General features: G+C 37.4%; 4 protein-coding genes across 4 annotated transcripts; 2 read left to right on the forward strand and 2 right to left on the reverse strand.

Annotated features, from left to right (window-relative positions):
* Nucleotides 1-168: 168 nt before the first annotated feature.
* LOC103846480 lies at nt 169-2,264 on the reverse strand. Its single transcript, XM_009123410.3, has 2 exons — nt 1,968-2,264; nt 169-1,567 (listed from the first exon to the last, which is right to left on the reverse strand). Exons 1-2 carry the CDS (start codon nt 2,028-2,030, stop codon nt 467-469), a joined length of 1,164 nt encoding a protein of 387 aa, XP_009121658.2. The 5' UTR covers nt 2,031-2,264; the 3' UTR covers nt 169-466.
* A 269-nt stretch (nt 2,265-2,533) lies between these two features.
* Nucleotides 2,534-7,506, forward strand: LOC103846481 (probable glucuronokinase 2). Its single transcript, XM_009123411.3, is given in 7 exon segments — nt 2,534-4,507; nt 4,510-4,713; nt 4,917-5,066; nt 5,143-5,334; nt 5,426-5,542; nt 6,882-7,042; nt 7,132-7,506. Coding segments are annotated over 7 exon segments (1,104 nt in total). The 5' UTR covers nt 2,534-4,474; the 3' UTR covers nt 7,379-7,506.
* Nucleotides 7,507-7,885: 379 nt separating this feature from the next.
* Nucleotides 7,886-10,352, forward strand: LOC103846483. The gene is made up of 9 exons (XM_009123413.3): nt 7,886-8,889; nt 8,967-9,022; nt 9,086-9,168; nt 9,254-9,332; nt 9,413-9,523; nt 9,614-9,723; nt 9,817-9,900; nt 9,978-10,015; nt 10,099-10,352. Exons 1-9 carry the CDS (start codon nt 7,953-7,955, stop codon nt 10,167-10,169), a joined length of 1,569 nt encoding a protein of 522 aa, XP_009121661.1. The 5' UTR covers nt 7,886-7,952; the 3' UTR covers nt 10,170-10,352.
* Nucleotides 10,187-11,966, reverse strand: LOC103846482 (GDSL esterase/lipase At5g14450). Its single transcript, XM_009123412.3, has 5 exons — nt 11,602-11,966; nt 11,306-11,515; nt 11,049-11,221; nt 10,691-10,964; nt 10,187-10,601 (listed from the first exon to the last, which is right to left on the reverse strand). The coding sequence occupies exons 1-5, from the start codon at nt 11,864-11,866 to the stop codon at nt 10,354-10,356; spliced, it is 1,170 nt and encodes a 389-aa protein (XP_009121660.1). The 5' UTR covers nt 11,867-11,966; the 3' UTR covers nt 10,187-10,353.
* Nucleotides 11,967-14,273: the final 2,307 nt, after the last annotated feature.

Consider the following 14,273-nt stretch of genomic DNA (forward strand, 5'->3'; position numbering starts at 1 on the left):
TTTGTTTCTATCTATCAGTCCCCTATTTGAACATGTTGGAAAGTAGAGGATCATTCTCAAAAGTAATAAATTTGTTATTTGGTTGGGGGGATTTGCAGGCACCAACAAAGCTGATCAAGAGGAGATCAAATCAATAATAAAAAATGGAGATTAGAAAGAATCTGAGGATAATGTAAAGAAAGTCACTAGTAAATTGTACAGACTAAACATGAGAGTATGAAAAGAGATTTGAAGTAAGGAGAAAAAATAGAGACTATTCCATTCAAAACTTCCCAAAAACAACATGGGAACACAATTGGAACATGAAGTCAAGTATTAAAAAAAGCAGACAAGGTTATATACCCTCACAGAGAGATGTGCTCAAACCAGAGTCTCCACTTATCAGATAAACTGTACCAACCTCAGTTTTCAACACTCCCTCTACTGATAATAAGCCACTACAAAGACTGATAAGCACAAACACTTATCATCCACTTTCCCTTAAACAGTTCCCAGGTAACAAGTACTTGTAACTCTCAGCCTTTTCGATCAAATGACCTGGAAGATGAACAGCTGAATACGACCTCGGTATCGGACCTAGCTTCGCGATGATCTCCCTGAACGTATACTCCTCAGGAAACATGTCGAACAGATCAGTTCCTCTACATATCACATCTTGTATTCTCTCCGGATTCAGATAATGAGAGAATCTAACACGGTCGGTGTGACTGTAGGCTTTCATCTTGAACACAAACTCGCTGATGCGCCTGAAACAGAAGCTGCAATGCCAACCAGAGTCTGCCAAAAGCGTGTCGCCCTGACGAAAATGAGCGTACCGCGTCTTCCCCGGCTTGTACCGATGAACCGAAGCTCTCCAGCTTTTGCTGTCGACGAAATACTCAAACGAGTATAAGTAGTTCTTAAGCTGGAGATGAAGAACCGGCGGGTAACCATCGCACCACCTAAGAAGGTCGATGGTGTGAGCGCTGGGGATCTCATCTACATCAGACATGATCAACAAATCGTCTTCTTCGATCCCCGCGAGCCTTATAAGCTGATCCAACGCGATCCTCTGGTAAGACTCTTCCACGAAAGGGTTCTCGCCTCTCTTGAACCTTCCTCCGATGTTCCCGTACGCCAGCCTCGGCTCCACGAACTCGAACTCCCCCCGGTTCGCGGCGAAAACCAGCGGTTTAGGCAAACCGGTGAAGGTGGAGTTGGACTCGAGGATCACGAGCTGGGTGATGTAAGGGTAGAGCTCTTTCCAGCGGATGGTGAGCATGTCGACTTCGTTGCTGAACAAGACTGCGTCGAAGACGCGTCTCGGAGACTCGCGGTGTTTCCACCCGTGGAGGCTGCAGAGCGTTTCCATGGAGGCGTTGGGATGGTAGTAATGAGGAAGCGTTTGAAATGGCTTAGGTGGTGATTCCCAGAGCGGTCTCAAGAAGTATGTGAGCTTCTGCCCGTGTAGATAGACTCCGAAGACAAATAAAGGGATGATGGTGAAGAAGAAGATGTATGTCTTGAAATCGAGTCCTCGTAGTATACATCTCACCCTTGAAAAGGCCTTCCCTGCTCTAGAACCATCCTGCACACACACAACAAAAAAAAAAAAATCAGATTTTTTTTCACATAAAATCAGAAAATTAAGAATTAAAATAACAAACAAAACCTAAAACAAATAATCAATATGGTTGGCGATGATCACAACAAAACCTAAGGAAGACAAAAAGAAAAGGACTTTACTTTCGACATTCGCTTCAAATATGTTTCAGACAAAACATAAACAATCGAGATATCACCCCAATCGGTTCCGACAAGACAATTTTATAAGATTAAGAACTATTATGACATCATCTAATGTATAATCAGAATCGGAAAAATTCGCATTACCACCAATTAGAATCCCGATTTCGTTAATGCGAAACAAGGAAACGAAAAAAAAAAACAGAACAGAATCGTTAATGCGAAGACTCAGAAACTCTCACCTGTCCGCAAACATCATCGCAGATATCGTCCGTCTTCTTAGAACTGTAGTATCCATCGGACATGATATTATCACCCACAATGGAGTTTAGTTTTCTCAGGCGAAGAAGATTATCGAACCCCGAAAAAATCAAAATTTTCTCTGAATATATATAAAAAATTAAAATTAAAACCAACAAAAGTAATTAGGGAGAAGGAAGAACAAAAGAAAAATAGATAAGCGTCAAGAGAGTAAATATATATCCGAATAAACGTTCTTAATATTAATCTGAACCGTTCGATGCTTTTCGGTTTATATATATTCCCAAAACTGCTGGAATTTATTACTTTTTTATGGACAATTCATTAATGTGGGAATATTTTATTAGCTTTTAAAGAATATACGAACAATTTCATCCCTTTGATGTTACTATAAGCGGGCCTTTGATACTGATCCCACGGTCATTATCTTTTTCTTCCGTGCTGATCTGTCGATTATTATGACATTTGCCAACTCATATAATCTTTGACTAAGACCTAAAAATTTCAAACATGTCAACAAATCTTTTCTCAGTAAAATTAATTTTTATGATTAACTGTAAAACGAAAAATTAGTACTAAAAATTTCAAACATGTCAACAAATCTTTTCTTGGTAAAGTTAATTTTTATTATTAACTGTAAAACGAAAAATTAGTAGAAAAATTTGTATTTACAAACTGGAGTGGTAATTGAAATGATTTCAAAGGTTATGGGAAAATAAAATTCAATCTTATCCAAAGTACTTTTCCAATATGTTTAATTATCTTTTATTTATGTATATATTTTTAACAGTGGTAATAATTTAACCAAACTAAATAAATTTATTCATATAATGTTTAATCAATACCTAATTCCAGTATAAATAATTATTGAGGTGATGAATTTTAAAAAAAACACTGATATTTTGACTTATATTCATAGTATGCTATAAAATACCTGTTTTGATAATATCTACCAATGTATATAAAAATGAACTTTTCTGATGATAAATTACTTTGTATTAAATACTGCTTGGCATTTATCAAGAAGAAAAAAATATATCGTTCTCTTTTTTATTCTAGCAAGTCAATAATATTACATGGTCCCCGTAATATAGAATCTTTAATTTTGAATATGTATAACTAGAAAGAAAATTGTTTTTCATATAGCATTCTACAAAGAGGCTTAATATATATGACAACTTCCAATGTCAAAGAATAATAAATAGTAATTTGAAATTTTGAACTGGGTCTTCGTCTCCTCAATTCTTGATAGTCAATATTACATGTTCGAGGTGACCAAGTAGTATACCGAGTGGCATTCTTTTCTTTTTCAAACTCAAATTTATATAACATTGATTAAAAGCCATTCAAACGATGCTAATATATACTACTAACACTACATCTTTGTTTGTTTCAACCCCAAAAATTGTTAACTCAAAATAAATGAAACCGTGATATAAATATGGAGGAACAAGCAAGAGAAGGAAGAAAATATCATATTCATACATGGTGAAAGGAATAATCCAAAACATTGGTAGGGCTGAAAATAAAAGAATCCAACAACTCTAGACCTAGACTCGAATAGAGTGTTTGTTGACCCAACAAGTTAGATATCCAACCGTCTTCATAGCTAGTTATACGTATCTTCATAATTTATTATCATACCCATTGGTCGACCACCGTTTACAAAACGCGCGTAAAGTAGAACCTGGTCCATCACGCTACACGATCACCCCACCAATTTTGTAGTATCATGTTTGTCCCTTTAGGATTTTCCAAAGACTTTGTCGTTTGCGTTTACTTATTAGTACTTTTATTGAGTTAGATCCAATTGGTTGGAAAAGCATCGAAATGTAGCTGAAATATATTTTAACATGTTTTGAATCTTAAGATAGAGATGCGGGAAACATGTAATTTCTCAAAAAGTGTCATTTTGGTATTTTTTTGTTATAGTATAAAAAGTGTCGTTTTATAATTTTAATGCATTTTATATTTATTTTCAGTTAAATATTAATTGTAAAGTACATTGGTTTTAATAAATAAATTTATTATTTAAAACATTATTGGTTAAAGATGTAATTAGTAAAACATAAATACATTTTAATTATTTTCTTAATATATGTGAAATGTGTGTAAGTGATAATTTTTTAAGAAACATAAAGAGTGTGTAATCTCTAACAATTAAGTAAGGTTCATGTCCCCCGGTCTAATTCGGTTTGTATAGATGTCCTCCAGCTTTATGTACATGAAAAATACTTCGTCGTAAATAGCTTCCATATTATTCAGAAGGCCCAATAATTTATTAAGATAAGGCCAATTTAGCTATTGGTCAACGAATCTATTCAAGTTATCAGTTACTGAAGAATTGATCCTTATTACCTGACGTGTAAAAGTTATCCGAACACGTACTAAGCGGGACCCACATATGCGAAGAACCAAGCTATAAATAGACGCGCACGCAGTCTGAAGAAAATTCACTACGTACATTTGAAATTCATAATAGGCGAGTATGGATCCAAATCCGGAACCGGCGAGTTCCGGTGACGAAACAACAATGCTGTGTTGGAGCATAGATCGTTCGCTAGAATAGGGTTTCTGGGAAACCCTAGCGATGTTTACTTCGGCCGCACGATATCCTTTACCATCGGCAATTTTTGGGCGTCGGCTAAACTAGAGCCATCCGACCATCTCTTGATCAAGCCTCATCCTTACCATGACCTTGTCCGCTTTGACTCTCTCGATAATCTCGTACGTTCCAATGAAATGCTTTTGAAATATTGGTTAGCGTTGTTTTTAGGTTTCACGTGGTTTGATTTTGTACCGGTTCTATAAGTACAGGGATTCACTTCGTCCTTTGACTGGTTGATGTTGTTTAATGAATATAGCATGTGATGTTTAGTCTTTCAGATCTTTGTTCAGTAGTTTCTAACACTTGTGTCTTTGGTTCTAAGGTTTGTCGATTGAAAAGTGAAGGGTACTACGGAGGTGTAAGGTTACTAATGGCAATATGTAAAGTATTCCGCAGCTATTGCAAAGATAATGACATTCATCTTCATGACAGAAACTTCACTCTATCTTATGATACCAATATCCCCAGACAGGTTTCTCTACTTGTTTTTTGTCTATGGTTTGAGCTCATGTTTTGATGTATTAATTAACTGAAGTTTTTATTTTCAGACGGGGCTTTCGGGTTCTAGTGCAATTGTATCTGCTACTCTCAGCTGCCTACTTGATTTCTACAGTGTCAGGCATTTAATAAGGATAGAAGTTAGACCTAACCTTATTCTTAATGCCGAAAAAGAACTTGGTATTGTTGCAGGTCTTCAAGACCGTGTTGCTCAAGTCTATGGTGGTGGTCTTGTTCACATGGTTAACTGATCTTCCCAACTCTGTTTATATAACCCCTATATTCCAACTTTTCATCTATTTCCCTCATGTTTTAATTTTCTTTGCTCTGAAGGATTTTAGTAAGGAGCATATGGATAGAGTTGGTTAAGGAATTTACACTATAATGGATATCAACCTTCTTCCTCCTCTGCATCTCATCTATACTGAGAATCCTAGTGACTCTGGGAAGGTAAGAGAGAATTTGAGATTTTGGGGTCTATAAACATATTTTAAAACCTTATATTTTTTTTTAATTTAGAGGCGTATATCTATGTATATAATTTTTAAAAAGTTAGAGACCAACCAACGCCAATATTTCAGCTCAGATCCGATTTTTTAAAGATTTATTTAAGACGGGTTTACTTAGAGCATCAACATCGGTGGTCTCTCACCAAAGCTTTTCCCATCTAAAAGATAAAAAATAATTAAAAAAAAAAAACAAAAAAGGTGAAGAGAGAACAAAGACATCTCTTCTTTGAGAGACGCAAAACAAAGTGGAAGAGCTTCTTTGCTGACTTGTCATGTTATGATTGGTTTAAATTTTATTTGTTTTAAAATTTCAATTTTAATTTGTTAAGAAACTTTTTTTTATCATTGATACAGTTTCAGCTCTTGTTTTTTTTTTTTTTGGTAAAAATGTTAAAATATCATTACCAATTTTAATTTTTGACAGAATTACAGAGTAAACAAGAAGCAGAAAATAAAAACAACTACACTAACTAAACAACAACTCAAATTGAACAAGAAGGGGAAGATACAACCAGCTAAAAGCCCACACGAAGGAACCAACAGAGTAGGTACTAGTCGCTTGCCGCAAAAGGATGAACCGCAGTGAATACGAGATCCTGAGCCCGGTAGAAATTGGCGTACCCGATGAACAGGTCTTTATGATAGGTACACCCAAGAACAGCTTGCTAAAGACCTCCTAATTTGATTCCAACACGCACACTGCTAGACCAGAGACCAAACACCCACAAGCCAGCCGAGCCTTATTTCAAACAACAAACACAGGCTGCAAAGCAAACCTGAAACGACAATACCTATACAAAAGAGGGTCGTGTGACAGCTACCACGTCCACAGGAAGCTCTCCGGACCAACCAAACCAGTGCCGGAAGAACACATCCACAGGAACACAACAACGCCGAGGCGCAAGGTTCCAGTGCTGGGATGATGTGATCAAAACATGGAGACACGAGCACCTAACCAAACCGAATGACCACACGGGGAGGAGAGGACTCACCATGTACAGATTCTGAGAACCAGAGGACTGACCGACAAACAGAGCAAGATCAAAACAGTGAGGCACAGCCGCAAGGAGGAAGACCGGAGAAACTCGCAGTGGCAAACCACCATACGCGCAACGAGGGAGAGGCCGTGAGAGCAGGAGAACAGGAAGGAAGCACTCGAGCTAAGCTGGAACCAAAGCCATAGACGACTTGTTGTCCAGAACCTAGTCGAAGGAGCACGCGCTTACTTCAGCTCTTGTTTTATTGCTATATGTCTGAGCATTGCTTATATTTAATGGCAGGTTCATAGCACGGTTCGTAGAAAGTGGTTAGATGGTGATGAGTTCATAATATCATCAATGGCAGAAATTGCAAAACTAGCAGAAGAAGGTCGAACTGCATTACTAAATAAAGATTACACCAAGCTCAAACTACTCATGAACCGTAACTTCGACCTTCGAAGGTAACCAAGAATAAGACCCACCACACAGTTCAAAAACTAAACAAAACCTAACACAAGTCATCTTATTTTCTCTCTCTCTCTCTCTGCAGGAGTATCTTTGGAGATGAATGTTTGGGAGCTATGAACATAGAAATGGTGGAAGTGGCACGTAAGATCGGTGCAGCTGCAAAGTTCACTGGAAGCGGGGGAGCTGTGGTGGCTTTCTGCCCTGACGGGCCATCTCAGGTCAAACTCCTCGAAGAAGAATGTAAGAAAGCTGGATTCATTGTTGAGCCAGTAAAGCTTGTCCCTACGCGTCTCAACAATTCTGATCTAAAGACTTTATCGAAGCTCTGAATGTTGTAGAATGTTGAGTTCAGTGTCTGAACTTGAGCTTAGCCCATGTCATAAAGATTACAATAAATTTACATATGTTTTGTGTTTATCCTTTTTCAATAAATTTAAGCCAATAAAAATTTAACTAAGGTAATTAAGTTTTTTGAAGTTTGCAATTAGTTAATAAAATATGTATTAAAAATGTAAAAAATGGATATTTTTAAAACAATTTTTTTCTCTAGAATATGTAACTTTAAGAAACGGAGAGAGTGTTATTTTTTAAAATATTAACAGTATGTTTATAAATTTTTAAAAATTTTGATAGAATAGTTTGAAATGAAAATTTGAAGCCAAAACATAAATAAATAGGGAACTTGGTATAATGGAACAACCGAGTACTAAACCGAATAATTTACTCAATTGGAATAGTCAATCCCAAAGTCAAACACTTAAGTGAAGCCAAGCAGACAAAGTGCCGTCTCAACGATTTAAGAGAAAACATCGTGTCGTTTCTCATTCATCACTCAAACATAATCATCATCTTCATTGGCGATGTACGGCGGTAATCGCCGGAGCTCTATCCGTGCTCTCACCAATGGCGAAATCTCTACACTTCACCAGACTAATGTCTTCTTCAGCAAGAATGGCTCTCTCCTCTCACTTCCCCTTCTCAATCAAACCGAGAATCATCCATAAACCCTACTTCTTCTCCTCAACTCCGTACCCACTCCAATACGACATGATCATCAACCGCCCCACACAGTCTTCCCTCTCTCAACCCCGTCGTCGACCTCCTCGAGCCATCGAATCCACTTCTCCGGACCCAGCAGAACCAGATTTCGATTCCTGGGTCGACAACAAACTCGCCTCGGAGCGCGAGAAGGGCCGACCTGGCTCCGGAGACCCGGAGATGGATAAGGAGAAGAGGAAGTACTATAGTAAGAGGAGGAAGAGGCTGTACGGATCCGATTCCGAGGATGAGGGGAGGAGGAAATCAGATGAAGGATTCGTGGAGTTGAAGCCTGAGGTGGTGGAGTTTGATAGGTTGCATCAGAGGGAGGAGGAGTTGTATTTCTACGATACGTTTGCGTATCCGTGGGAGAAGGATAAGCATTATAAGATGGTGTATCAGTTGGAGAAGAAGTATTTTCCTGATCAGGGATTGGATAAGGCGTTCTTGCAGCCTGGAGAGTCTCCTAAGGGTGATGGGTCCGTGAAAGTTAGTGGGAAGAAGAGTGTAGCTTATGGTGGGAAGAAAAGGATTGATGAGAGTGACGATGGTGATGAAAAGTTGCTGTTTTTTGATGAAGTGAAGGATAAGGAGAAGGAGAAGGAGAAGGAGAAGGTAGAGGAGAGTGTTACTGAGAAGAAAGTTGAGCAGTTTTTCAAGGGTTTGACGAAGTCAAACAATGAGAGAGGTTTAGCTAGTGGTGGTGGTGATGGAGAGCCTTTTCTTGTGACGAGGAACGGTGAGCTTCCTTCTAGGTGGGATGGTCCTAACGGTACAGTGCTTTTGGTGAACAAACCCAAAGGTGTGTAGAGTCTCTTATCTCTCTCACTCTTGTCTTTTGTAATGTTATGTGATTTGGTTATGGTGTTTGTTTTGTAGGATGGACTTCATTCACCGTCTGCGGTAAGCTACGAAGAATAGTCAAAGTGAAAAAGGTTCTTGCTTTAAACCTTGTCCTATCCAAGATTTGGAGAATGTAGCTAATTAGTATTTGTCAGGTTGGTCATGCTGGGACACTTGATCCTATGGCTACTGGTCTCTTAATCGTCTGCGTTGGTAAAGCTACCAAGGTGGTTGACAGGTGTGCGGATTTATTAATCGAGAAATGTTTCTCTCTGTGATGATCTACAGAAAGAAAAGCTAAAAACAGCCCTTTGTATCTGCAGGTACCAAGGGATGATCAAAGGTTATAGTGGAGTTTTTCGTCTTGGTGAAGCCACTTCAACTTTGGACGCGGACTCTCCTGTAAACTTCAACGACACCTTTCCTTGTTTTCATTCTTCATTTCTTCATTTGAGTTTGCTCAATGGGTGATATTGATGCAGGTGATTCAGCGAGAGCCTTGGGAGCATATTAAGGACGATGACATTAAGAAAGCTTTGACATCTTTTCTTGGCGAGATATGGCAAGTTCCTCCAATGTTCTCAGCTATTAAAGTGAGCATTGCTGAATCTTTGAAGTTTAAAACCGTTGCTTATCGTGGATTACATTGTTTTCTAGCTTTTTTAACTGTAAGTTCTGTTCAGGTTGGAGGTGAGAAGATGTACGACAAGGCGAGAAGAGGAGAAACCGTGGAGCTTTCTCCCAGACGAATTTCGATTTTTCAGTTTGACATAGAACGCAGTTTAGATGACAGGTTCAATTCATTTTCTGTACAGTGCATAAGCAATTTAATAACAGTGTTTCTGTATAGGTCTCACTAAAGATTCTCTCGTTTATCTTTTTACAGACAGAATCTGATCTTCCGAGTTGTATGCTCCAAGGGTACATACATAAGATCTCTCTGTGCAGATCTTGCTAAAGCTCTTGGAAGGTAAAAAAAGTTTCACCGTTGTTGATATACCTAACACATCCAAAAAGTTACTAATTATCCTTCTTTTTTTGCTGCAGTTGTGCTCACCTCACTGCTCTCCGGCGAGATTCAATCGGTACGTTCTTTTATATGTCCACTTAGCAGTTACTTTTCTATAAATCTTGATTCACTCTTACCGTTTTCTTCTATGGGGTTCAGGTGAATATTCTGCTAACGATGCTTGGGAGTTCAATGAGTTAGAAGCAGCAATCACCAAAAACTACTTCTAGAAGAAAACGAGTAGAAGTTCCATCAACGGAGGATTCTTTTAAACGACAAACAAAGGTTTACAGAGGCTTACATAGATCATTGTTTGTTCTTTTAAAAGCTTACATTATTATTGGCTAAGAGTCTATCTAAGACCCAAATCTTTATTTTGGTTCAAACTACATTTCAAGCTCTTTGTACTAAAACTCACTGTCTATAACAAGCTCGGGTGATTGGAACTGGAGGGTCTGTGAGAAATCCGCCAAGTGTACGGTCAGCCACATGCTTGTTTGCAGCTTCGGTATAGTGAACTCCATCCCAGCTCACAGCCGTTGCCGGGTTCCGGCATGGAGCACCGTAGATTTCGGTATTGTTCACTTTCCCTTTAGTTCCGCACCAGATGTGATCATACTTCTCATGGTAGCCGCAACATACCTTCAACGGGTTTGCAAATCCTACATCAACAAGAACAAAGTTTACAACTTTTAAGAATATATGTAGATCGCAACAAATTGGATTTGCGTTGAGAAGGGTTCTTGTGAACCTAGTTTCTTAGGATTGCTCATCATTTCGTATTTGGCTGAGTAGACATCAACATAAGTGATGGCTGCTCTGGTGAGTTCTTTTCTTAGGTTAATGACTGTTTCCTTGAGCTTTCTGTTGAACTCCATCGCCATTTCGTTCTGTGCCTTCACGCAGCCGGATTTGTCCAAGTAGCCTGGCGCAGGAGTTCCCATGTAGAACATGTTTACTGGTAGACAACCGAAGGGGCCTGTGTTGTGTATCCAAAATGTTCTTCCTCCTTGCTGGTATATGTTCTGTGAGAAATCATAAAGAAACGAGTTATTCAGAAGCAGATCAAAGGCAGAGAGAAGAACAGTGGATCTCTTTCAGAATCTAACCCGAACAGCAGAGGCTAAGTGGCTGACAATGTCTGGTATCGTCGCCTTGAGTTGGTCAACGCTCATTGTCCTGAAACCGACAGAGAGATCATTCTGCCCAATATCAAAAGTATACAGAGCCTTTGCAAACTCTTCCTGTCTTGGAAGCTTCTCTCTTTCAGATCTAATCTTAACTGAGAAACAAACAGACGACACAAGTCATTATCATCATGTGACTGTGACAAGATAACAGAGAGCTTTAAACAAAAGGAACCGACTTTGTGAGAACAGTTCTGCAGATCTTGCTTTGAACTGATCAAACTGAGCAATCTGCATATCGAGAGAGAATGGGCTGATCCCATATTGAAAAATGGTTTCGTTTTGCCTTCTTATGGTTGATCCACCTGTTGCAAAGTTAGCTCCATGTCTGAAGTTTGATCCTAGCGAGTTTAGGTATGCGCTCAAGTACGGTAGTCCCACACGCTCAGCTACGAAACAACGAATCATAAATCAATAGTCAAATCAATGGTTTAGGTTTTGGAAGCTCTGTTTTTCTATGTAAACTTTTTTTTACCTATGAAATCAATGGTGAGGCGACCATCTGAGTCTCGTCCAGCGGGTTTGTGGAAGAAACCTTGACCGTAAGGAGCTCTAATGGGCTCGAAGGCGGCAGAGATTCCTCCAGTGTCGGAGTTAGAATCTCCGAAGTTGTAAATCGCCGGAAAAGTACACGTACGCTGAACTGGAGCAGCTGTTGTCACTGTTAGGAGACAGAGAAGAAGCCACGTAGAGACAGCAGAAGATATCATAAACCGTGCCCTTTCAAGATCGCTCTTCATTGTAGCAGAGAGAGAGGGAGAGTGTCACTTCTTTACACTCTACGCCTCTCTCCAGTGTCTTAATTATAAGAGAAAGGCTTTCAGTTTTAGATTTGTCTGAAAATGGGTTCGGAACAAAAAATGATTTTGTCTTGTTATGAAAAGGACAGAAGTAGAAGAAAAAAAGAAAAAGGGATAAACGTGTCTTGAGAGTTGAACCGGACCACAGTTCGAACAGTCATGAGCTGTGCTGTAGTTGGAAGCCAGAAAAGGCGCGCTAACGGTTATCATTGTCGGTACCTTTCAATTTACCTCAAAACCATAAATATTTTCGACGACTTTAGATAATTAAGAAATGCACCAACTATTTTAAACCGTAAAAACAGCACATGTTTCTTGATCTGTCCCGTTAAATCAGCTGCCGGTGAAGAGAAGGTAGTGTGATTGTGTGAACAGTGCGTGCGAGCGACAGTAGATTCCCACGAGATCAGTCAAAGGACTACGAATGTTGTTAATATAAAAAGACGCGGTTAAAATTTAATGGGCCTGTAATTCTATATTTTACATTTTGTTTGTAATCCATTGGGCTTTATATATGTTTCTTTTTCTATACTTTTCTTCCTTTTAGGGGGATTTGAGACCATAATGTATTTCGGCCCAAGACCAACTTTTAAGATAACCATTATTCGGACCAGGGGACCACTCTTTTCGAATTTACATTGGTTGAGCTTTTCGGCCAGTGTAACTGATGATTTCGGTTCGGTTTGGATATTTAATGTTATCCTCTGATTATTTGGTTTATTAACAGTGCATTCCACGTACATCTTGCTTTGCTTCTTGAAAGAACGGTCCAACAGCGAAAAAAGAGAGTTGCATAATTCACGGGGTAACGAAGCTTCGTGAATTGAAGTCAGTCCATTTAATTTTCACGTGTCGTGTCTGCTCTCCAAAGGAAACAATAAAGTGTTGTATTGAAGTTAATACCAAGTTAATTTGAGAATTATAAACATTTTCATAATCCGACGACCAAAACAAAAGAGAAGAAATGAGAATTAAACACAAAAGTCAATACCCTATATCAAGCAATAACGAAAAGAATAAAGCAATAGACGGCAGCGACACGAAAGAACTAAAAATACAGAAGAGAAGATAGATAGGATTCTTATGTGGACGGAAACTTCTTATTATCATCCATTTCTTTCTTTCATCACAGAGAGATTTTTGCAGTTGTTGTTATCACTAACTTCTAAATTTTTCCAAAAACCAAGCAGTGTTCTTAAAAATGATTTTTCTTATTATGACTAGGCAAAAAGTCCGTGCGATATCGCACGGGAACTCATTTTATAAAGAATATATTATAATCTATAATTTATAATTTTATATGCCTGATAAAAAAATTAAATCATATAAATAATTAAATTTAATTTTGATGATTAAAATATGATTTACAAAGTATTCAAATATATATATATATATATATATTTTATAAACCTTAATGTTCCCTTTAATTTTTTATCAAAACACATATTGCATACAATTGTGTCTTCATCCTTTTTAAGTTTTTTCATACATTTTTCACATGACAGCTATTTTCAACCACTTTTTGAACAAAATGCAATTTTTTTTTGCATGATATATAATTTTTTTTCCTATTTAAGACATAATATTAAAATTATTAGTTTATAATTTTAAACAATTATAATTTATATGTTGGTAATTGTTATTTTGTATATTTATCTACCTGCTTTATTTATTGAAAATGAATATTCAGAAAATTAAATATTGTAATAAATATATGTTGATTTACGTTAATATGACCTGTCTCATTTATAATATTTTTTTTTAAATTTTTGGGAGAGTTCTTATAAAATACCAACACTTATTATATAAACTAACACATTACTTATTACTTAAATAAAATCAATATTTTTTAAAACAATCCCACTTTGAGATGAAAAGACACCTTGTTTAGATGAAAAGTTACAACTTTGACATTATTTTTTTCACCATTTTATTATTAGTAGATTAGTGAAAATTTGATTTGAAAAATGCATGGGAGAGACTATTTGAATAGTCACAACCCTTCAATATGAATAGTCGCCTTCTTCTAATACTCACAACTTTTCACTTTTTAAAAGATACTAGTGAATAGTCACAACTTTTAGACTATTTTTAGAAGGACACAACCTTACAACATATAACTTTTAGAAAAGACACAATCCTCTATATATATTTTTCAAAAGACACAACCTTTCAACATAATTGAAGTTCACAACCTTAGGAATTAATTAGAAAAGACATAACCTTACAACATAAAGCTTTTAGAAAAGACACAACCTTTTACACTACTTTTTCAAAAGACACAACCTTTCAACATAAGTGGATTCACAACCTTAGAAATTAATTGGAAAAGACACAACCTTCCAAC

The sequence above is a fragment of the Brassica rapa genome, chromosome A10 (genome assembly GCF_000309985.2).
Source record: "Brassica rapa cultivar Chiifu-401-42 chromosome A10, CAAS_Brap_v3.01, whole genome shotgun sequence".
In the NCBI taxonomy this organism is placed as follows: domain Eukaryota; kingdom Viridiplantae; phylum Streptophyta; class Magnoliopsida; order Brassicales; family Brassicaceae; genus Brassica; species Brassica rapa.